Source organism: Strix aluco, chromosome 4 (genome assembly GCF_031877795.1).
Source record: "Strix aluco isolate bStrAlu1 chromosome 4, bStrAlu1.hap1, whole genome shotgun sequence".
In the NCBI taxonomy this organism is placed as follows: domain Eukaryota; kingdom Metazoa; phylum Chordata; class Aves; order Strigiformes; family Strigidae; genus Strix; species Strix aluco.
The window spans coordinates 53,502,300-53,526,579 of record NC_133934.1 but is presented as its reverse complement, the minus strand read 5'-3'; the positions used below and the strand labels follow the sequence as shown (position 1 = coordinate 53,526,579).

At 39.4% G+C, this 24,280-nt stretch overlaps 2 protein-coding genes across 5 annotated transcripts in view; one reads left to right on the top strand and one right to left on the bottom strand.

Annotated features, from left to right (window-relative positions):
• Positions 1-7,809, top strand: part of HPGDS (hematopoietic prostaglandin D synthase) — a 30,623-nt gene extending 22,814 nt beyond the window's left edge. The window contains exons 3-6 of the mRNA XM_074823113.1: positions 22-114; positions 3,473-3,582; positions 6,634-6,732; positions 7,402-7,809. Coding sequence (XP_074679214.1) covers positions 22-114; positions 3,473-3,582; positions 6,634-6,732; positions 7,402-7,566 — 467 coding nt within the window. The 3' untranslated portion in view covers positions 7,567-7,809. The remainder of the gene's footprint in view (positions 1-21; positions 115-3,472; positions 3,583-6,633; positions 6,733-7,401) is intronic.
• A 2,595-nt stretch (positions 7,810-10,404) lies between these two features.
• The window catches only part of SMARCAD1 (SNF2 related chromatin remodeling ATPase with DExD box 1), a 45,213-nt gene continuing 31,337 nt past the window's right edge, over positions 10,405-24,280 (bottom strand). For all 4 annotated transcript variants that reach the window (XM_074823108.1, XM_074823109.1, XM_074823111.1 and 1 more), the window contains 15 exons: positions 23,572-23,774; positions 22,160-22,250; positions 20,843-20,942; positions 19,314-19,373; positions 19,012-19,087; positions 18,426-18,561; positions 17,261-17,398; positions 16,860-16,955; positions 15,875-15,992; positions 15,500-15,621; positions 14,183-14,371; positions 13,153-13,271; positions 12,057-12,239; positions 11,250-11,359; positions 10,405-10,960 (listed from right to left, as the gene is read on the bottom strand). In XM_074823108.1, the coding sequence (XP_074679209.1) occupies positions 10,899-10,960; positions 11,250-11,359; positions 12,057-12,239; positions 13,153-13,271; positions 14,183-14,371; positions 15,500-15,621; positions 15,875-15,992; positions 16,860-16,955; positions 17,261-17,398; positions 18,426-18,561; positions 19,012-19,087; positions 19,314-19,373; positions 20,843-20,942; positions 22,160-22,250; positions 23,572-23,774 (1,803 nt within the window). In that variant the 3' untranslated portion in view covers positions 10,405-10,898. The remainder of the gene's footprint in view (positions 10,961-11,249; positions 11,360-12,056; positions 12,240-13,152; positions 13,272-14,182; positions 14,372-15,499; positions 15,622-15,874; positions 15,993-16,859; positions 16,956-17,260; positions 17,399-18,425; positions 18,562-19,011; positions 19,088-19,313; positions 19,374-20,842; positions 20,943-22,159; positions 22,251-23,571; positions 23,775-24,280) is intronic.

Genomic DNA, 24,280 nt, shown 5'->3' with positions numbered 1-24,280 from the left:
TTTTTTTTTTTCTCCTCCAAGCTATCCCATTTGGCAAAGTCCCCATTCTGGAAGTAGACGGAGTTGTTATTCACCAGAGCCTGGCAATAGCAAGATACCTTGCCAGAGAATCAGGTAACAGATATTTGACAGTTTTCTTCTGTTCTGCACCTACCTTCAATGCTCAGGAAAAATACATCCACACCAAAAATAAAAACAAACCAACAGCTTGGCAAGCCCAACCAAGCAGAAGTCAACACTGGCATGACAATAATGGTACTAGTGCTTTTCCCAGGAACAAACAGCTAATAGTTATCAGCCTCTTGTTGCATCTGTACTTTGTGTGTCAGCACCAAGTGCTGACCACAGACAGAGTGCCATATAGGATGCTATTAGAGGTGCCACTCACAGAGCAATGGTTTAAAAAGCACTGAGAAGCGCTGTGTAGTGGCATGCCTGTGTTCAGCAGCCTTCCTTACCGTAATTTGGTGCCAATTTTCTCACTGGGTTGGGGCTGCTGTGGCAATCCCGATGAAATCTCAGCCCACATCCCCTGTGGTTCCAAGATCAGAAAGAAGAAACAGAGCAGGCACAACAACTAGGATGCTGTACAACAGGATTTTCCTCAAATGTCATGTAGAAAATAAAAAGAAAAGAGACCAAAAAAAGGTTCAAAGTAACAACCTGTAGTGTGAAATGCTATGATGTTCAGAGCTGAAGTCACATGGCTGAGCTCCATATTTGCGCTGTAATTGTGGACGCCTAAAGGAAAACTCAGAAATAATCCCCCCTTTCCCTCTGCATATGATACCTGGGGTTTGGGCTGACTTCTCCAGCCAATAAACTTTATTCACCTGTCACTGCATGATAGAAAGTGTGTACCTGCAGCTTTCCTAAGGCTCTCAGGGCAGTTTCCCCTGGAGCTAAACTTTGAGCTGCCAAGATAATCAGAGAGATGACCAGGAGGACATGGTTTTGGAAGCATGAGATATTATCAGAGTCAGCAGGCAGAGCACTCTGAAGCATATTTAGGCAACAATTCTGAGCTGACAGAGAGATTAGATCAGATGGTGACATCACTTGCATCTTTAAATACTTACATGACATAGAAGTACTCAACTGGTTAGATAAAGTGATAGAAGACTTAGTAACACAAGTAATCAAAGAGAGTAGTCAGGGCTTGCTTTAGATCAGCAAGCTGTCATTCAAAGCCATCTGCAAAACTGGTCTGAAGGCAGATGTGTTTGTGATGTGCTGAACGTCAGCAAATTGAAGAGGGGGACTGGGAAGCGAGTACTATCCTACTGTTGTACACTCTGAGCAAAGACATGTAACTTGTCTTTCAAAATATCCCACATCTTCCAACTGAGGAAAGAAGCAGAAGTGCAGAGCATTACTCTTCAAGGCACTAGCACAACATACTTTCAAGCATGTCTGCAATACTGTGTTCCTGCCGGTTTCCTTCATACTCGATACAACCTACAGCTTGCAAGAGAAGAGAATGATGAGCGTCCACCTGGTAATGAAACACAGAGAGAAAGCCTGCCTTCCACCCACGCTGCCTCCCTTCCCACCTCCTGCCAGGAGGCTGATCTGGAGCTGTGCTCCTTTTATGCTCTGAAGTTCTGACTTAGGCATTCCTCTCATACTTTTTCCATCGGTTCGCAACAGCCACAAAAGGCTAGGGTTCTGGGGCACACCCAGACCATGTTGGTCTCCTGTCAGTGTTACAGCAGGAAAAAGAGCATGCATGGAAGGGGAAAAAAATCTCTTCAACTTCATAGTCAAAACTTGCTAGTTCTGCCATTAAGTCTGCACACATGTCACTAATTCTTTAAAATTAAGTAACACGTTTTTTGGTGCCTGTCACCAACAACTCTTTACTGAAAGTGCAGAGAACTTTGATGCCCAAAGGGAAAGGCACACCCCCCACCTTTGAAAGCATGAAGTTTCAGCAAGGGAGATGACTTGCCAGAGGAAGGGCATAGGGCTTATGGGAAACACCGAGCCTCTAGGTGAGGTTTAAGGAAGACAAAAGAAGAGAAGGATGACCTGAACCTGCAAAGAGGGGAAAGCATGAACATACGTCTGTGGAACAAGAGCAAGGGAATAAAGTAGTAGCATTAAGACAACTGCAGGCAAGCCAAAGGACAACAGGGGAGGAAAGCAGATTTGTAAACAAGACAAAGTTCGGCTAAGGTGCTCAGTTAAAATGAAGTAATCAAAAGCAAGCAGGATGTCATAAGAAGGTTCTAAATGGGGCTGGATGGGTAAGATAGAGGGAAAGAGAAGCAGATTTTCACAGAAGCACTTTTGGATATTGTGTTGACCAAGATGGAGAGACCATGAGATAGAGAAGAACATTGAAAGCTGGGATAGGGAAAAATTAACAGAAGGGAATTACAGAATCACAGAATCACCTAGGTTGGAAAAGACCTTGAAGATCATCCAGTCCAACCATTGACCTAATACTGATAGTTCCCAACTACACCATATCCCTAAGCGCTATGTTGACCCGACTCTTAAACACCTCCAGGGATGGGGACTCCACCACCTCCCTGGGCAGCCCATTCCAACACCTAACAACCCGTTCTGTAAAGAAATGCTTCCTAATATCCAGTCTAAACCTTCCCTGGTGCAACTTGAGGCCATTCCCTCTTGTCCTATCGCTTGTTACTTGGTTAAAGAGACTCATCCCCAGCTCTCTGCAACCTCCTTTCAGGTAGTTGTAGAGGGCGATGAGGTCTCCCCTCAGCCTCCTCTTCTCCAGACTAAACAGCCCCAGTTCCCTCAGCTGCTCCTCATACGACATGTGCTCCAGACCCTTCACCAGCTTCGTTGCCCTTCTCTGGACACGCTCGAGTAATTCAATGTCCTTTTTGTAGTGAGGGGCCCAAAACTGAACACAGTCATCGAGGTGCGGCCTCACCAGTGCCGAGTACAGGGGTAAGATCACTTCCCTGTCCCTGCTGGCCACGCTATTTCTGATACAAGCCAGGATGCCATTGGCCTTCTTGGCCACCTGGGCACACTGCTGGCTCATGTTCAGCCGGCTGTCAATCAACACCCCCAGGTCCCTCTCTGACTGGCAGCTCTCCAGCCACTCCTCCCCAAGCCTGTAGCGCTGCTGGGGGTTGTTGTGGCCCAAGTGCAGCACCCGGCATTTGGCCTTATTGAAACTCATACAGTTGATTAGTACTGACCCTCACTGAACATGCTGGGATGGTGGAAGGCAGAGAGAGGATAAAGAAGCTGTAGTCAGGCTGTGGGTTCAGGTGATGGAAAGAACAACTCACTACATCAGACCGTATGAAGCTGGAGGGGGAAAAAAGCAAAGGTAGACAAGATTGCACCTGGATGCAAGGAGTCAAATGCACGTTGTTAGCATGTATTTTTACGGAAATGTTTACAAAAAGCAGAATTTACCTTTGGGGTATCAAAAACTCCTGCTGATGCTGTCTCTGATCTCCCTTCATATGCTTGCTTCCCACAGGTCTGGCAGGTCAGACACCTGTGGAACAGGCACTAGCTGATGCCATTGTGGACACCATAGATGATTTCATGACGCTGTTCCCTTGGGCAGAGAAGAACCAGGACGTGCGAGTAAGACAGTTGCTAATTTAAACAAAGATAGCACATCAGCCATGACTCTGTCTGTACCTGAGTATCTCCTCTGGAGAAACTGCCATGTGTCAACCCCTGGGTCCATCACCTCACCTCAGCAAAGCTGAGCTGGAGAGGCTCTGTGGTGCTCTCTTGAGGCTAATCCAGCCAAAGCCTTCTGCTCCCTCCCACCTCATCCTTCACCAGTTTTTCTTGACCCTTGGTGGAAATGAGGCCATCATGAGCCTGTAAGACAGCAAGTGCTGCTAAAGCGGGGAGGTAGCACATCCCTCACTGTCACTGCAGCCATGCTCTTCAGACCCCCATGGCCCCACCTCAGTCCTCTGCGGTGCTTCTGCAAATACTGACACTAGGCTAACATGCTGCCATGGCTACTTTAGCACACAGTCATGGGCAAGTCCTACACCATTTGTGGATTTTTTTAGTTGGTTTTTTTTTTTTTTAGTATCCATCCAGTCCATCTCACCAGAGTCCCAAACACAAGCATACAGATCAGCTGCTGGGGGAAGAGGGTGATGGATGAGTTAACTCCAGCATTACAATGGCTCCATGCAGCTCTGATCCAAGCAGGTGACCTGATCCTTTTAGGAAAGTGGTAGTGTAACAACATGTCTCACCATTAACTACCAGTGCAGCTACCTTCCTTTTATTCAAAGGTAACATTTCAGATCAACTAAGTTATCTTATTACACTCACCACGGAGTACAAAATGTTGCCCAAAACCAACAATAAAACAATGAGAGTGCTCTGAAATCTTGCAGGGAGAAATCTGAAAGTGTTATTTGGAGGTTTCAGTATTTAAAAATGTGAATTACTTAATTTTCTGAAGTTTCCTAATTTGGTGAGGGGAGATTGACTCATGATTTTTAATCATTTAGGAACAGCCACACTATTGCTAACGTGCTAGTGTAGAAGCAGCACCACTGCCACAGTATTGTTATTCCTTTACAGGGAAACTCCTGTAATGCCTGCGTGTGTCCCAGCTTGTACTCAAACGCTTCTCTAAAGTAACAACCCAGATCACGTCACCAGTGATTAATTTGAAAGGGAAGAGAGTTCACAGGCAATCCTTATATGCCTGTATGCACGTATGCATGCAAGGGAGTATTTTGGGGCCCAGGAAGATCGAGAAATCTTACTTTCTGGGAATCTCTAACATTTTTCTGTTAGCTGTTCTCCCTCTCTCCTCCTGGGTCCACTGCCACCACCTTGTGGTAGAAGTGGCATCTCATGATGTCACAATGCCAGATTTAAGTAACATACACACAGTAAAAGTCAGAAAACTTCCTCAGGCCTGACAAGTGATTACAGAACACACATCCCTCAGAGAAAGGTGTGTTATGTTATCTAGCCAGTAGCAAAGCGAGAAGCAAGCAAGGTAGAGGGAACAGAGGGCGAAGTTGCCCATGGAAGCTCCCTCTATATCAGGCACAGATTCTGCCTTCACCCTACAACCCCCCAAAAAATAGCCGGTGTTGCAACAGCTTTGTCATGCATTGCTGGAGAGCTCCAGAGTTGAGAAGTAGGTTGTGCCAATTCCAGACGGTGGAACCTGGTTGCGTCCCCACCAGCTTCACGGGTTGACTGCGTACTTCTGCAGTTGGGGGAGGTCATTGCTGTCGTGATCACAAAATAGCTTGGGGTGTAAGGGGGGCATGGGATCTTACCTAAAAATAAGAAATGCTACAGCACAGGGTACAAATACGGAATTTCTGGACTGCAAACTTCTGGCTGTAACTTGCAGTCACCACATTCAATTACTAAGCTCTTAACAGACAGCAGAAAATTATGTCAGATCTTTGAACACGTCTGCAGAAATACTTTATTTCAGCCTGTGTTTTGGGACCATTTAGGCTGCTGCCTCTTCTAAATTTTATTCTTTTTTCATTAACTTGAATTTCAAAGCTATTGAAATAATTCCGTTCCTGTACAGCCGTGTTTATTTAACCAAGCCTGAGTATGTTCCTCCAAAATGAGGCCAAGCAAATTAACTGCACAAATTGCCACATGGGTCACACCAGATGATTGCAACAGTTTGCAATCTCAATTGCTTCCATGCAGGTGAAAAGAGAAAACCAGAAACTGTTTCCCTCTCCAAAGGAAACAGCTAACCCTTTAAAAGCAACCTTAAAACTTTCTGCTATGGGGAACAGCTAGCAGAGAACCACCACCATACACAACCCCATCCTTCATCCACTAATGTACAAATATTAAGGCCCATACCCTTCAATGCAGAGTTCAGCCTTTGAAAACATATTTTAGCCACCTCAAATCTCATTGCTGCAGAGACAAAAAAGCAGAATAATGTGCTAACATAAAAGTTCAAAGATAAATACAGCAAAAGCTTAAGACTCAGGTTCCACATCTCACACAAGAAGGGCTGGTAAGGAAAGAAAACCAACCAGCATCTGACTGACAGCACAGAAAGACTGAGCTTAAGGGATTCTGGAAATTTGGGAAACCATACACTAGAAAACATAACATCCAAAAGAGTCCCCCAAACAAATGACTGTGAGACATTGGGAATATATTTTATAGATTGATTCTTCCCAAATCTATGGCAGGGTTCCCCACCCTGCCACAGCTGGGTGGCTGTTAGCACAGATAAATGAGCAGCATCACTCCACACATCATGTCTCAGCATCCAGGAGCTCTCAGGTGTTCATTAAGAGAGCAATTGGCTTAAGTCATGGCTCACTGAGACACAAATGCCATGTTTTGGGCATCTAACCCACTTCATGGGTAATGACCTCAGCTTTCCTAAATTCTATAGTTCCCCTTTGCATGTATCCAAATGACAGTTACCTCCACATTTCTTATCTTAAATAATTGCCTGACTTGGATATTAATACACTCCTCCTTCCAAAGAGAACTGAGAGTACTCTAAAGTTTGAGTCAGACCAAATAATTTCACTGTCACCTTTTTCAGATCTCAGCTTTTTCACAAGTAAGAAACACCCATAAATTCAGTTTTGCTGGCTGCTGTACTTACAGGTTGATGTGCATCTTTGTGTTTTGTTCTTCCCCCAGAAAAAAGCATTTGATGATATCCTCACCAATAAAGCACCTGAGTTACTGAAAGATTTGGATACTTTCTTAGGGGATAACAACTGGCTCGTAGGGAAGTCTGTAAGTATAACTTTTGTTTCCAATCAGTTTCCAGAAAAATTAAATCCTTGAGTATTCATGAATTTCCGGATTTCATGCCAGCCCATGAAACAACTCTCCCCACTCTTAACAATTTGTTTTTACCAATACACAACTGGTTGCTCAATTGCAAAGTGAAAATTGTTTTCCATACTACTGGAAAAGCGAGCCAAACCAGGACTATGATTTGCATTTTCTAAACCAGTTTAGAGGTATGTTGACACAAAATATTATAAATTCCTTTGTAGTAGTCAATACAGATGGGAGTTGTTTAGAACTGCTTGTAATCACTGATCAATTTACAGGACAGTATGAAAAACACCCTGAAAATGTAATAATCCTTTTTACCCAAAACTGTTTGGAAACTAATTAAAACACTTTACTGGAACACAGTTTCCACAGGAAAGATTAATATTATAGTGCAAGTCATATTTGTAGCTAGGGCTTTATTTAACCAATTCTTACTTAAGTCTTGCATTGCAACCTAATTACTAGCTCTGTAGTTATAGGCTTTAAATAAAAAAAAAACAAAAAAATTACACAAACCAGATCAATTCCTGTTTCATTTCTGCAGTTTGCTGAGAATATTAGTAGTCCCAGCTTTTGAGATTATCAGCTAATATTTACTGCTTTGTCTCCCATTTCCACCAGGTAACGTGGGCTGATTTCTACTGGGATGTCTGCAGTACGACACTTCTGTCCTGTAAACCTGACCTGGCAGACAACTACCCCAGGCTTTTGGCTCTCAGAGACAGAGTGCAAGCACTTCCAGCTATTGCAGCCTGGATCCAGAAAAGACCAAAGACTGTCATGTAGATCAGCTGTTCAGACTAGAAAACACAAATGCATGTTTAGTTTTCAATGTGACAAGGCATCCTAAGTTATTAATTTTAGAATAATTTAAATTAATTTCAGATGGCTATGCTATACCAAACCAAAATCTACCACTTGTATCCATTTACAGGAGAGAATCTAAAAAGCTGATTGAGTAGAGCCCGAGGGAGAAGTGTGCTTTCAACCACATACCCCCACTACTAATAAAGTGTTTGATCAACCCAATTAATGGTCTGTGGGCTCTCAAAGGGAGAAGAGATGAATGAACCTTGCTGGAGAGATGCAGTCTCAACAATACTTTGTTTATTGTAGACTTTCAATCTGGAGGAAAGCAGGCTAATGAACAGAGATGATAAATGTATGGGAGGACTAGGGACACTTAAGCAAAAAGAAAAGATCCACTTAGTCAACAAACTTCAAGCTTCTCAAGCACTTTCTTTAGCTTCTTGAAGTTTATGCCATGCCACTGCAAAAAACCCCAAAACAATAAACAACCCCAACCAAATCAAAAAGCAGCTGCCCAGGTGCCCACAACAGCACCAGTCCTCCAGAAGCACACCAACTGCAAAAGCATTCAGCAGCTCAGTATCTCTTTCAGTAAGCAGGAGACAAATCGGGAGATGGTGGGGGCAGGGGTAGAAACCAGGTTTAGATGAAATGAGCGAACATTTTATTCTTCTGGCACTGGGGAAAACAGGTAGGTGGGAAATTCTGGCAACACAGACAGCCATAGATGCAAGCAGTTTACACAAACTCAAGGGGGAGACAAGTGCTTGCAAGAGGACTCCACCGTGTGGTATAAGCAGATAAACCACAACAAACTTGGAAAATCCTCTGGGCTGAAAATGGCCACTTTTGGGAAAAAATATTTCCCTTCACACTTGCTTTTCCCTCCCACCACAAGTATTATTTCATTAAATCATGAGCAATACCAATCAACCACTAACAGTTCAGGTTAAACCAGGTATTGGCAGAACTGAAAGTAAGGTCCAAGCTTATGCTCGTTCCAATATGGTACCTCCACCTGCTTTGCAATTCCTGGCACGCTTTGTTCTAGCTCTTTAGAGATTTTTCGTTCTTCAGCTCCCGCTCTCTCTTCCTCAGCAACAGACTTCAGATAGTTGTATTTTTTTCCCCCCCGTACATCTTTCCCAACCAGAGACACAGAATCAGACTGGCTGAGGTTGAAGGGACTTTGGGAGGTCATCTGGTCCAAATCACCTGCTCAAGCAGGGCCACCTAGAGTCAGCTGCCCAGGACTGCACCCAGACAGCTTCTGACTATCTCTAGTGATGGTGACTCTACAATCTCTTACGACTCCCAGTTAAAGAGGGTAGAAACAGTTACAATAAGCAAAAAAAGGCAGAAACACATGAGCTTCATAGCACTTGAAGATGGTTACTGACCCCAGGGATGCGATTGTTCAAGAAGTAACCACTGTTCAGCTAGACTACATTAACTGATTACATACACATACCAAAATGAAAGACCACACAGACCACAGTATAGGTCAGGCATTTTGTTTCATTTCACATTTGAAGCAAACAGGTGAGAACACCCAAATACTACAGGAAAAGAGTTGTGTTAGGATCATGCTCAGCAGAAACAGACAACCTAATTAACTGCAGCATTAAACACTTGTGGTCATCTGTTAAATCCCACTATTTAGTCCACAAAACAGGTGGAATTAAAGCAGCACATCAGACAAACTGATTCTTACCCTTCTCCTTTCCCATATAATAAAATATTTCTTCACCCTGTTTCAGCTGCACATTTTGGAACATGCAGCACAACCACAGAAGATTTCTAGTAAAAGCCAAGTAAAGTTTAGGTCAAACTTTGAAAACATTTTAAAAACTTTATTTTTCCATCCATTTTGTACTTGCAGAAATCACGCACAGTTGGAAAAAATATGCACAGCCATAACCAAACCAAACCCACCAGATGCCCAACTCACAGACCACCTCACTAGCAGTATCTGAAGACAAGCTGAAATACTCAGCAACCATGGACTGCAGCTCATCCTCTCCATTCTTCATATAAAGCTGTTTAAGTTCTTCCAAAAGATGCAACAAGTGTCTTCTGACTGGGAGAACCACATATAGAAAAGTGGTAACTATCAACCCCATATTGCAAACCAGAGTGAATTCTAGGACACGATCCTCAGAGATTCAGCCTGGTACAGATTTGCTGAGCTCAACATAGACCATACAGCAGCTGAGGCTTTAACAGAGGGCAGGGGCAATAAGGACTTCCCTGTATTTTGCCTTCCCCCAGCTTCTAAAATAGTAGCTGTCTGAATCGTAAGTAGTCCCAGTTCAAAAGGCCAAATTTCAGTTTTCTCATCTGTCTAGGAAAATGAACATCCCTCCTCTCCTACCTCCTCAGATCACATCCTTGCCAGCAGATTATAAACTTCAGGTAGAGGCACACCTCATCACTGATACCACTGAAGCTCTTCATTTCACTCAGATGAATTCAAACTTCACTGAAACTTCAAGAAGACAGCAAGACATAAGCTTTGTGTCACCTCATAACTGCTTGTGCCACTTCACTGTCAGAGCACGGATGTACTCCAAGGACTGACAAAGAAATTGCAACCTGGGTGGAAAGTTCCATTTGGAAGGAATTCTGTTTTTATAATCAATATCTTAACACAACTGTGATTAGAGTATAATGAAACAGTAGTAGTTAACTAGTGCTGGATAAAGTCAAGTCAGTTCAAATGGAACATTTCAGCTAGTTTGAAAGCTGCCTATTTGATTTATAACATGCAAGTTACCACCCCCTCCCTCACAAGTAACCACAAAAATTAAAATATTCTGTTAATCTATGGAATTTTATTTGAACAAGTAGATACAAAACCAGTACAGTACATTAAATGAACCAAAACAAGCAGAAACAAACTCGAGCATTGTCAATAAGGCACATATAAAAAAATCTACACACGTAATCCAGTGAAACAGACAGTATATATATATATATTTGGAGGTAGAAATAATTACAAAAATACTGACAAATCTTAAGCAGTAGCAGATTTGTTAAAACAATTACTACTTAGGTCCCCGTTTTGAAAAGTGATCTGTAAAATAACATTTATTCAGAATCCAATGTTGGCACATTTGGGCCATTTATGTTTTTCAGCATCAAAAGAATGCTAGCGGTGTTAAAAATTTTCAGTAACATCAGGAATACAATAAAGAAACTACAAAAAGTTCTTAAAATGTTCGTAAAATTCCTGGTCATCAATAATGTAAGAGTGCTTGGGGTACAACATCACCTTTTTTCCTTGAATTCCACAGCGTATTTACATTTTAGAGACCTAACGAAGCTTTTAATAGTGTGGCTATATCTGCTGGAATGGTTCCTTCTTCTCCTGAGGAATAAACCCAAGTGTTAGTACAGCTCAAAATATTTCACATAAACAGACTAAAGTCTAGATCCACAAAACTTCACAAAATCCTCTACTTGTAGGAATATGTAACTGATTCAGTGACTCAGAGGGCACTTCCTGTCAAACTGAACAATAATCAGCACAAATACATCTTTCTAGCTTATTTAACATTTAAGAGAGGCTCGTCTGCATCCAGAACTTTGTTTTTTCAGAATATATTGCAACAACCTTAATTTACTTAAGTAGACATCATTATGTGCAAGAGACTTACCTGAATCTGCTGCAGTCATATCTTGTTCTAACTTCAACTTCTGCTGGCTGATTTTGAGCATGGATTCTTCAATAGTCCCCTTACTGATTAGCTTTATGACTTTTACTTCTCTGAAAACCACAAAATAGGATAAACCCAATTCTATAGTTACATTGGATTAGTCAAAAAAGGAAGGATGCTATGCCTTTGCTCAGCTGACAGTGGTTTAAAACAAAAAGGAGGAAATGAACAAAAGGGCAATACAAAGAGTTCCTAGTTTTTTCTGAAAAGAAAACTCTTCTCCTGCCACTGCAAAGTCTGGACAGTCACAACAATCTCCATTAAAAGAAAAAACTCAACTTCCCCCTCATCCCATACTACAGTTGAAATACCAGTTATTAAACATATTCTATTGCTCACGTTAGCTTATTCTGACTGAGGACTCTAAAACAGTCCATGGTTTCACTCTTTATGATAGGTGGCACTTTAGAGGTTATAAGTCTCCTGAAGAGACCAAACAGCTTTGCTAAACAGTCTCAAAGACTTCAGATCTGCCTTGAAATAATTCCGAGCACCAGAAATTTGAGCATTATAGAGAATTTGGGAGTTACAGAGAACTGGAAAAAAAGAGGAGAATCTATTTAAGGTTTGTTGTTGGCAGCAACATGTGCTAAGACAATTCCAATTACCTAGCTCCACACAACCCAGAGCTGGTTTACAGAAGTCTCTCCTTAAAATGGAATTTTTAATCATGAAATATTGTCCTTTTAGCCTCCTTTGAGAGCTTGCCTCTAAGAAAAGCCAAGCCTTATAATTAAAAAGTCTTACCTTCTCTGACCTACTCTATGGCATCGGTCCTCCGCTTGCTTATCATTGTATGGGTTGCAATCAATATCATGAAGAATAACAACATTTGCTGAGGTCAGATTAATTCCCAAGCCACCAGCTTTGGTTGACAGGAGGAACACAAATATACCCATATCTGTATTGAACTGATCTATTAGGTGTATCCTGTGAAACACAAGAAAACACATATCAGGCCTTGGAGAAAACACCCCACTGGCTCCAGAGTTGAATATAGAAGTTAGGATTATCTTTTGAAAGGGAGGACAGTGGCAATGCAAAGCAGCAAAAAAGTACAGATGTTATACAGAAGGAAAAAGGGTACCAACAGTCCTCAACAGTGACCAGAAAACAGAGACAGATCGATAGCAAAGAATGAAAGGACGCTTGGAAAAAATCTTGGATGATCATAGAATACAAAGAGCAAGTTGGAGGACAAGGGAAGACTGAAAAAGTACAAGAAACAAATGGGGGCAGGGGGAGAGGGAGAAATTTTGCTTCATGACTGTCTTCTGTACTAATTGCACATACAAGGGAAATAACAGACTTCAACTGTAAGTGGGAAGTAATACCACGGCAAGAATGACAGTTTTGAAATGAAGGAAAGAGCACCTAAAAAAATTTTTAAAAAAATCATTAAACAGGAAACATCAGAAAACCAGCACAGCTCAAGTGCAAGAAAAGCAACATTTTCAGCTGTGAAGGACAGAGTAAATGGTTTGTCCTAGAGAAACAAAGGGGTTGTAACAGAGATATACTATACTTCCAAGTAATATCTGCACAAGACCTTTTGTTATGGCATGCTGACACACAAGCAAATCAAACACACCATGAACTGCTGAAAACACAAGTTTTCCATTTTGATGGCTAAGACTGTAAACCGACCACCTAACACTCACCTTTCAGCCTCATCCTTGCTAAGGCGAGCTGAAATCCAACATTAAACCCCTTCTATAGTCAATGCCCAGTGACCACAGAGTTCTATATATGGGAAAACTGAGGTAAGGGTTTTAAGTCACCTCCCCCCCTCCATGCACACATCCATTTTTTCTCTCTCATCTTCAGCAAAGAGGTCACATACCGATCAGAAATCTGTGTTTTTCCATCCAACCTAATATATCTATGTTGCCAGTGTTTTAGGAAAACTTCCAAGATATCCAGCATCATAGTAAACTGGCTAAACAATACAACTCTGTCACCCTGGAAATGACAAAGCAAAACAAAAGTTTTAAAACACATCAATTATGGATAATGAACTACACAAATACTTGATTGGTGCAAATACATGATTTTACTCTGACAGAATCCCTATTTTCCAACCTAAAAGACTAAGCTGAAATTCATCAAGTCAGGACTGACTTTCAATGAAGATACTGTATCCAGTATTTCTGCTGCATTAACCTACCTTTTCTCAGTGCAACAATTTTTTAGTTACTACGCACTTTGACTCAAGCAATCTAGAAATCACATGTCAAATGCATAAATGACAGATCTACATCATCTATAAACATCAACAAAATATTTTCGTTAAAAACTTAAATTTAAGCTATATTCCATATAATACAGAGCAGTAGCACTCTTGTCTGAAATAACTGAACAGATGCACAGCACACACTTGTGCAAATTTAGAATGCTCTGAAGTATTATGGTACATGCTTATTTGTAAAATAAACCAGTTTGAATCTGACTCAAAGCAGTGAACTCTTCTTACCTTTACACTGGCTTAATACATACATGATTATTCTAATGTAATACAGTCTTATTCAATTGCCAAAAGGTGGTCAAAGTTCATGATCTGTGAAAATGATGTATACTGAAAAAGTAGCGTATACTGAGAAAGTAGCGTTAACTCAGGATGAATATTCTGAAACTTGGAAAAATGGGCAAGCTTGCTTCAGCTGTCTCTAAAGTGACATGCGTAGGCAGGACTGCACATTGAAAGCTGTAAGTATTGCTTTGCAATTCTGCACATGCACTAAATGACATTGTAATAGGCCACAGAAAAGCAACTGGGTTGCAATATAGAGCTAGCAGAAGTTAATTTAACCAGCCATTTAGAGCCACCCTCTAGATGGACAGGAAAAGATGTTTCACCCATCTGTAGTACCAACCTTCTCTTTAAGGTCTGAGAGAATGTGTTCCAGTGCTCTAAACTTTCCGGAATCCAAGATCTGATCCATGTCTAACTTGAAGTCACTGACATGAGAATATTGCTTACAAAGCAAATGCAGCTCAAAATCTGTCATTACTGTCATATCTTCAAAGATAAGGTCAGGGTTAGCATCACAATGTGTGGGTTCCTGTTAGCAAAAGTGAAGGGAAATAATGCAATACACAATCTCACTAGCCAGACAAGAACAAACACACACACCACACAATAACATCCAAAATTTCTGAAAGAACAAAGTAGCACAACTAGACATGGACAAATGCCAGAGCGTGGCTCATGCAAGCAACAAAAGATGAACTCTGCAACCCCAGGATTAGAGGATCATTACTTTGCAATTTAGTTTTTACAAGAACTTGTACTATCAAAAACTAAGAAGTATATGCTCAACCTCCATAGCAATTACCTAGTTCCCATCAAGCCCTATGACCTTTTACCCCTGTATCAGACCTCTTCCCCTGAAGACACATTCCCTAAAAGGGAGGTCCAATCCTTGGATAGATGGTAGAAGACATGGGAAGCCCAGCCCAAGATGTAGGGTGGGTAGAGGGATGTCATGCCTGGAAGAAAGAGGAAAAGAAAAGCCACATCTGGAGAGTACGATGGTATGAGTAGGAATAAAAAGGGACAAAAATCCTTCATAAACCAATGGGTCACTTCTTCCCTTCCCCCCAGGTGGGACTGGATTTATTTTAAAACAAAGCTGAACATATTCAAAGCCAGCTGCAACTTTCTTAGAGCACCTGCTGCACATTCAGATTTTTTTTTTAGACTTCAGAAAGAAGCAACAATTTTCCCCAAACTCCACAGGCATTAACCCCAGCCAAATTACAAAAAAAAAATCTTCAACAGTTCAATACTTTCCTATTTTAGTTCTGTACAGCCTAGATTTCTTGCTACTCAGAAAATACTAGTAATGCTAGCCCACAAAAGATTTTTTTCATAAGTAGTTTGGCTCTAAATTTATGGTTGGAGGAGGGAAGAGGTGTTAAGGAGGAGCTAATGAAAAGGAGGAGATAACTGCAGTCCCACAACTGTTCTCTCCATTCTAATATCCAATACAAAAATCAGTGTTAAACACATACAGAGCTTGACTAGAGCACTGGACAGATGCAGAGTAATAAAAAGCAGCAACAATGAATTAAGTTTTGCAAAGACACACTTTTGACCAGAAGACTGACAAGAAAAAAATAAAAATCTATTTAAGTTGTATTAAAAATTCTGAGAAATTAAGGATTGCTTCTGAATCTCATCACCTTACCTTGAGCATAAGCATGGACATTGCCCTGAGCTTGTCAGTCGTGTAATGCTGACGATGCAAGAGAGGGTGATTAGCCATTTTTCTAAGTTGCATCATTACATTTCCCATATCAGAGTTTTTCTCTGTAAACAAAGAAATAAGGTATATTCAGAAGTATATTCACAGATGCCTGTCTGACACATCTTCATATCTCAGGATAACTTTATTTGTAAGAACTGAATTTGGCGTTTCACCTACTACCTGAACTTAGGAAAACCTCATAGAAGGGATATAGCATATTAAACATTTCTACAAAGCAAGGGCGTTGTAGTCACACTTGACATATGTCTGGGCATGAAAAAAAATCCAGAAAAAGGAAACTAAACCCTCACATACCATTACTGTTAATAGTTTTCTTGAGCTTGTTTAAGAGATCACAGTACAGTTGTTCCTGATTCTCAGACATGGCACATAATTCAATGAGATCTTTTTTGGGAGGTAGTTGTTTAAGGACCTGACGAAATAAAAACATACCATGTAAAACCCCCACTGTAGTGAACAGTCAGTAGTTCTGTACTATCTTACAAGCCTGCCTTTAAGCTAGTCTATTCATTCTCCTCATCCCAACTCCTTTCACTGGCTGCAACTTTGCTGAGTCAGCAGTTCGACCTATTCAGAACTTTATTTGGATTATAGATCATCTTCCCATCAAATAACATTGTCTGCTCACTCCAAAACTGCACGAAATACTACTACACGCAATACCTGGAACCCACTCCCCTGCTAATCAGAGATACCCTCTTCAAGCCACTGACTACTAAAATATGCAAGTACACAGAAACGCTTTCCAAATCACTATTAAGTTTTCCCTTTCTTTCATACATGCAATTCTATCTAGAAGATTTTACGTAAGTTTTGGATTTTAGAATGAAAAATAAACATTTTGATGATAGCAAACTAACTTAAGCCACACATTTCTAGTCATACTTATACACAAATACATACATGTACATTCAGTGCCTTATCCTTTCAGTTAAAATCATCAGCTTTACTATAAAGTCACAAATATTTTTGTGGGTCATGTGGAAAATTTATCACTTATCACTTAGCAGTGCACGGAATCATCTTTCCGTGACCCTTCATAAATAAAATTCCCAATTGCAAGTAGTCAGCAAATAATAAGCATCAAAACCCAAAGCTGCAGCAGGTCACATTTTTACTTGTAAACTTCTGAAAGATGGAAAGCTCAAGTTTCTTGCTCCTCCTAGATAAACAGCTAAAACTAGCACTGTGAAAATTTGACCTTAAATTCTACTGTTAGTCTCAAAGATTATCAGACTTTTAATAATATGAAACCATTGTTTTAAAGATAAAATATTACCTCATCTTTTACTCTTCTCAAGATGAATGGTTTTATTATCTGCTTCGCATGTGCAATCCTCTCCTTTTCATATATGCTTTGTTCTTCAGCACTCTTCTAAGGAAAATATTGCAAGAATTCAATTACAGTATGAAGTTTTCTGCTTTAACACCACCTTAACTATTCTAACTTGAGGAAAAACCCAGCCAGAACAGACAGATTTAACAGCATCATTTGTAACTAGAGATAAAACTGTTATGACACATTCTTACTTTAAATGGTTTATTTCATTGCTTCATTTTCTAGATTTTTGTAACATTACCTGTTTCTATAAGATACCAGTATAACAGAAGCTATGCAGCAACAGCAGTGTTCTAGCAAAAAAAGATGTTTTTTCCAAGAAGGGAATATATAATACTTACTGTTTTTGAAGAGAACATCCTTCGGATTTCACTTGTGCTACTGCTGAACATATGTGGCATAACAAAATTCAAGAGGGACATCAATTCCAACAGATTATTTTGAACTGGAGTCCCTGTTAGCAGTAAGCGATTCTTTGCCTGTTTGTCCAAAGTGGAAAACAGTAGTGAGAAACATTAGCCAAACAGGTTAAAATTAATATTAGCAAAAACAACAGTTATGGAGAACTGAGAAAGTGAGCTTAGTTTAAATTACTTAAACTTCATATATATTTAGATCTCATGGAATAATCTCCTGGTTAAGTCAACAAAACCATTTACAGATCTGTTGAGAACTGAGCACATATCAATTTAAAACTATTCAGGGAGCCTAATATAGATGTAAGAAAAGCCTTCCTGGCTCTATTACGGTTTTTTCCTCTTTTTTTGCGTGCATGTTTTTGTGTGTTTATTTTTGCTTTTGTTGCTGTTTGGGTTTTTGTGGGTTTTTTTAAATTAATGTACTAATTTTCTAATGTCATACGGTACTTATGCACAAGTTTTAAATCGCAAGTACAAGGCATAGTTTAATTGCTTATAGATCAGCTTCTTAAAAAGGCTTTTGATGAAAATATGATCTTGAAAAATAAGTTGTAATAAGTGATCATAAGTATATTATTATTGTACAAGTATTACAGTGTTAAATCACAATAATCAGAAGAAGAGCTGTACTCAAATTTTCTCTTTTCCAAAATGCTGTTGACTCAGGATACAAGCTACAAGAAAAAATACTTTAAAGCTCTCTTTTCTTGCACAGTCCTATTGGAGTAGGTCCTCAAATACTACAATGTTTCAGCACAAGTCATCAGAATAGCCTTTTTAAAATCTTTACTACTGTGTGATAAAACTAGAAAAGTGCTTAATACTGAAACTGAACAACTACCATCATCGTAATGATGCTATAGGAAATTTGTTACATTTCTTTGGGAGCTTGCCTCACCGAAAGAGTTCACAATGCAGAAACCACTCCTAAGACCATATCAACACTTGTATCCACTTGCATACTGTAGTTTCTGGAACATGTGTGTATGAACTTTACAGTTAATGCTCCATTTTCCCCCAGCTTGTAACTACAAAACAGAAAAACCAAGAGTGTCCCCTCTAACCCAACAATAACTAAACCTCTTACATTAATTGTCATAAGGTGCTGGTAGCGTACAGAGCTCATGTTCTTGAGCATATGCCCTTCATCAAAAATTGCATAGTTAAGCTTCAACCTGCGAAATAGTCCTCGATCATCTGAGCTGCTAATTGCACAGTTGTATCTGTCAGAGAAAGACATATTAAATGCAAATTTAACATGAACATGCTGTTATCACAATCAAATTAAATTCTCTAAAATTGTTAGTTACGGAGAGAATACAGGAGGGGCAGTAAGTAAAACAGCCTAGAAGTAACCAACCATAACACAGTTTACCCCCGGCAAATCATTACAGTTTACTTGATGAGCCAGTGCTCTCAGTAACACTTCTCAAAAAACTGTGCAAATCTATTAAAGTAATATGTATCTATTAGCACGTATTATGTGACTAGTAGATAATATCTAAAGCATCTATTACATAGTATCTGTTACACATTAATAAAATCGTAATTAACCATTACCTGAAAACAAGTTCCCTTCTCATCTCACCAAACTCCAAACATTGTTTTGTTGTACCGCTAGAGGTCAGTAGGAGCTAAGTAAATCTCACTTGTTTTTTAATTACTGTACTTACGTAGTTACAATCACATTGAAATCGACAACTTTATTATTAATGTCCATCCTGAGATGTTTCCTATCTTCCTGGGATCCTACAAAAGGACAAAACATAGAATGAGTACAATTATATACATTTATATAGATATAAAAATTAAGATAGTATGCAGAAATATATTCATCAATAAATACGTGGATTTAAACAACTGCCTTAAAACAGTGCTTCCATGAGTGACTAATATTGTCTTAGATTAATATTATCTTAAATTAGTTATGAAAGCAACTGTTTCACTGGATTCATTTCTAAATTAGATTCCTCACCATAGTAGAAAAGGACGTTCAGTTCAGGACACCACAGATTAACTTCTCTTATCCAGTTATCTGTAAAACATCATTAAAATAAAAACCAAGTCATTTATACTTTATTATGTCTTACATAACTGACACACCTCAGCATTAAACCAAACATCTAATTTTAAAGCAAATCCCTTTAAATTCTCCTGAAGGTTAAGAAACTTTGTGTAAATGCTGGAAAACTGATAATATTTAGGGAAATTAAACCACCCTCCACGGGGCTTTAAGTAACCCTTGCTTAGCCTGCTTGCACTTTAAACTCCTACAGAAACAGACCCTGCATGGTCTGTAACCACCATGTAACAAGAATGCAATGCTTAACGTTTCAGCCTGATTTTATTCCTATACAGTTAATTCCTCAGAAAACAAATCACTTCATTTGTCAGTACTCACACCCAGAAGTGTTTCATCAGGAGAGACAGTGCCTCTGGGAGTGGGCAAGGAAGCCTGACAACTCAACCCAGCTCCAGGTGTGGGCCACTAGCAACATCACCATGCCCACAGGGAAGCTGCTTGACAGACAACACAAGTGCTGACACCAGACCACAGCAGATGGGGGTCTCTGGTAAATGCCACTTGACCTGGGTCAGACCCAGATCAGAGCTGAGGAGACACCTCCAGAAGTGTCAGGAAAGCTGCACGTAGATCACACTTCCCAGACATCCCCATGCTGGATGGCTTGGGCCAACCCACCACTACAATTCTTGAGCCTCTACAGTTCACTTCACTTTATGTACACGCGAGACTTCGCATTCTTAAGTGTTATTTTTTAAAAAAAGGGTTCTAGTAGATTTTAAAAGCTCACTGAAAATAGCAATTTCAAACTGACTTTGAACAACCCATCAGAAAAGCTTCTGGGTAAGAAAAATTTTTGAAGCTCAAATGAGTATTTTATATTAAAAGCAGCACTTTCTAAATTAAACTTGCTACTTTCTCCTTACTATAATCATTCAACAAAAACAAATTTAACTCCACAGAGAACTAGTTTCTGCTCAAACTCATCAGCTTCGCTGACATATTTTATTCCACCGTATTCTTCCTGCTTTCGATCGAGGTCATTAAAAAATATGAAAACACACTACTAAGAGTCAGCCTTATTTTAGGATTTTGATCTGCTTTGACAGATTCTGTGCAGGAAAAAGGAAAAAAAGACATTGAATGTCTCAAATGTCATGAAACCTAATCTTAAGCACAGCCTGAAGACTAGGAATTTCAACCGGTATACAGTAAGTAAAAAGACTACTTTGCTAAACAAGTTCAAATTATAACAAGCAGTTTTATTTTTTGTGAAGCATACAGAGCATCTTAAAATTCCATGTTAGGTCTAATTAATTCAGAACAAGCATGCTTTGCATTCCAATTCCAGTGACTTAAGGAGTTGAATATCACCATAAAAAAGTTAAGTCTTCTTTCACAAAATTACCTTTGTTTCACAGTCCGCCCATGATTTTTTTTTTTTTTAATACAAACAAATAATTTTGAAGCTTGTAACTTACCTAATGTTGAAGCTGGCACAACTATCAAATGGGGACCCCTGTTGCCCTCTTGGTAGAGATAAGCTAGAAATGCAATAGCTTGAATTGTTTTTCCTAAGCCCTAAGAGAAAACAAATCCATTTAAACAAAATTTACAATCTGTAGAACATAATAGTGCTTTGTACTCATAAAACAATTACAGTGTAGTCAATGTTAACTAAAGATTACAAATCTGCACAGAATAATTGTTCTAACTGCATTGTTTTACGGAAGACAATTCCTTCTTCAATACAATTGCAGCTAAACTCAATTATCTTTTCAGCTCAACATTTGAGCATCAAGGATTCATCTTTTTCATGTATGAAGTTTTTCATTTTAGTTCAAGTTCATCCCTCAAATCTTCTTAAAAATTCACCTTTCTGGAACAGTGCTGCAGACAAACAATTACTTGGGAACTGATTGTTTCTTTTCATTGAGGATATTCCAGCTATTTCTGAAGTGGAATTTAATATGGAAGTCAGATTTCTTTAGGATAAGCCTATGCTTCCACCCATACTCACTTTTCTGTCTTCTGTATCATGGATTTAAAAATTTATCTTATTTATCACAAAATATGCACATAAAGTAGTTCTTACAAATACAAAACATATGGAATCGAGAAACAATGCCGAAGTCTTAGTGAAGCGAACCCATCCATTCACTCGTGGTTCATCACAAGATGAACAGCAGCCAGGATTAAAAGCAACTGACAACACACTTAGCAGCTGCACGACTAAGTTTGTTCCGCTGTACAACTACTGGTGGCATCAGCACTAAACAAAACCTCAAACCCATAAACTTTTCTCTCATTTCAGAACTTATGGGGAGCATAATGACAAGAAATGGTTGAAATGTTGGAGAGGCAGAAAAGGTTTCTACCCACTTCATTTTTTCTGTATTGTTAACTACGTGTTTTGAAACTGATGGAGAAATGTGGAAGACGGGCTCACTACAACTAAATGCTGGACTAGTAGAATGAGCTATATTTATGGGCAAGGAGCTATTAAAACAAAATGGTTTGAGGATAATATGTTGTGGTAGAAACTGCTTCATTGCATCAGAAGACACCATGTGACTTGTAATTATCAGTGTCCATGAATCTTAGGCTACCTTTGACTTTCAGACTGAAAGTAAGAGCTCAGCAGCTTCTAAACATTTAGAGAAACTGTTTGCAATTTAAGTTATATTAGCTAAAACAAATAATTTATAATCTGCTTGGGATTTCTAGGAAATGAAAGAATTTAACAAAGTCATTTTTGCAAAACTTTTAACGATTCTTAAATAATGTTTCACACTCACCATTTCATCAGCTAATATGCCATTCAATCCATGTTTGTGCAGCAGAGCTAACCAGTTCAAACCAATCTTCTGATACGGCTTGAGTTCCAAACTGTTAAGAAATCAAGCTTAACATGTTACCATCTTTTATTTATTTCTCCACGAAACTTTACACTCATGTTTATCAGAGAATGGTAAATTTAACATTGCTTGTATTTTAATGTACTCCAGATCTCCTTGTGTAGTGAAAAACACAAACTTTATTTAATCAGCACATGAATACCAAAGAGCATTTCTGAATTAAGTAGTTTATCTGAATTTTCATACATCAAAATAAATACCTTTCTTCTAAAGGTATTCACATAGGATCTGTGATCCATGGCAAGTTAAAACCAGTCAAAACTAGTTTCAATCCAGGTCAAAACCAGATTAAACCGGTTTCATCCAGTCAAAATGGGTGTAATCCCGTTAAAAAAAACAGTTACACAACACTTATTTTTGGAAATACACAAAAAAGTTGCATTTAGCAGCTGCAGCACTAATTTTTCTCTGTTGTACAATTACTGGTGGTGTCAGCACCAAACAAAACACCAAACATGCACAACCCACAAAACACACTTGACAGCAAGTCCCCTAGTTCAGCGTCTTTTGCCAAAGGAGAAATATCACTGATAAGCTCCCTCCAAACAGTTCCCTCTTATTCTCAGGTTTTATTCTGACACAGCTGAAAATCCTTTTGCTACTTACCACTAACAGCCTCCATGTCTAATCCAAGTTGCTACTCCAGCCATTCCTACTTCACCCTTATGCTTCCTAATCCTTAGGCTAATGCCCTCAATACCCATTTCCATTCCTCCTACACTCTCTATTTCCAGTATCCATTTGGAGATCCTTACCAATTTACCTCTCTGAAATAAATCCTTCCCCCCGAAACATCACTGGTGTCCCCCACCACTAGAGTTCCAGATCATTTTGTACATCTGAACTTCCTGACCAAGGTCTTCAGTCCAGCTGCTAATCTTTAAAAGACTACTCGTATACACTTCAGTTTGGCATCTTTGAAATGTAAGGTTCCCCATTACAGGAGCAGTTTTCTTTGTCAGCTTACTTCAAACAAAAGGCCAGCTTGTGACCCCATCACTCAAGGTCAGCCTCTACATTCATCAAAAACTGGAGCAAGTAAAACAAGGTATTGAGCACTGTTCTATCTTTTTGGTTTTATGTTCTTCTCCTCCTCACCAGCTTTCCTGATATACTTAAAAACATTTGCTGGATTCCCTTGAGAGTTGTACATCACTGTCTAGCTCCCTGAGAGGTGCTAAGTGTCAAACATTTGCAACCCTGCTTTCAGAGACTACAGTTTTGAAAATCCCAGTCTTCAAGTATACCTGATCATCTGATACCCCTGTAAGTATAAAAAAATGGAAAAATACCTCTGATTCAGAATGGAGGGTTGCTCTATGTTCCATCCACATCCTCCATCTTCGGTAATCCTGGTTACTTGTTTTGTCAGTTTATTTGAAATGTCTTCACATTTATTCATGAGCTTTAGAACCACATCCCTCTCCTTCAGCAGTATCTTACAGTTCCACACTATGTCTTCTGACAAACCAGTAGTCTTAGTCATTTTTGTAAACTAAAATAATAATAAAAAAATACTATGAACACTGGTAATAGCAGCAAAGGTGCTACGGTGAAGGTCCACAGCTGCTGCAGGCAGCAAGTAATTCAAGCAGCAGACAGCAACAGCATCCTGATCTCCTCTCAAAACTTCAAATACACAATTACACACTTGGCCCACTGCAAAACTGTGAATCCACACTGAAGGTCATCATTACAGCTCCTTGCACTGTAAAACATATCTTAAAATAAGAGATACAAATTCTCTGAATAGTTTCTAACGTAAAAAATAGGAGCTCTAAACTCTTAAAATCCTCAAAGGGAGGCAACATACAGAGCAAAGCAACCTTTCAAGGCCAGGCCCACTAACAGAACAAAACCACAAAAGGAAGAAAAAAAAAATTACTGGTAATCATTAGATCTCCTTTTAAGCAATCCCTATTAGTTACTAAAGATATAAGAAGCATAATATAGGCATCAAGGCAAACCAACCTATGAGGAAGGCTATTAAGATTTTGTTAT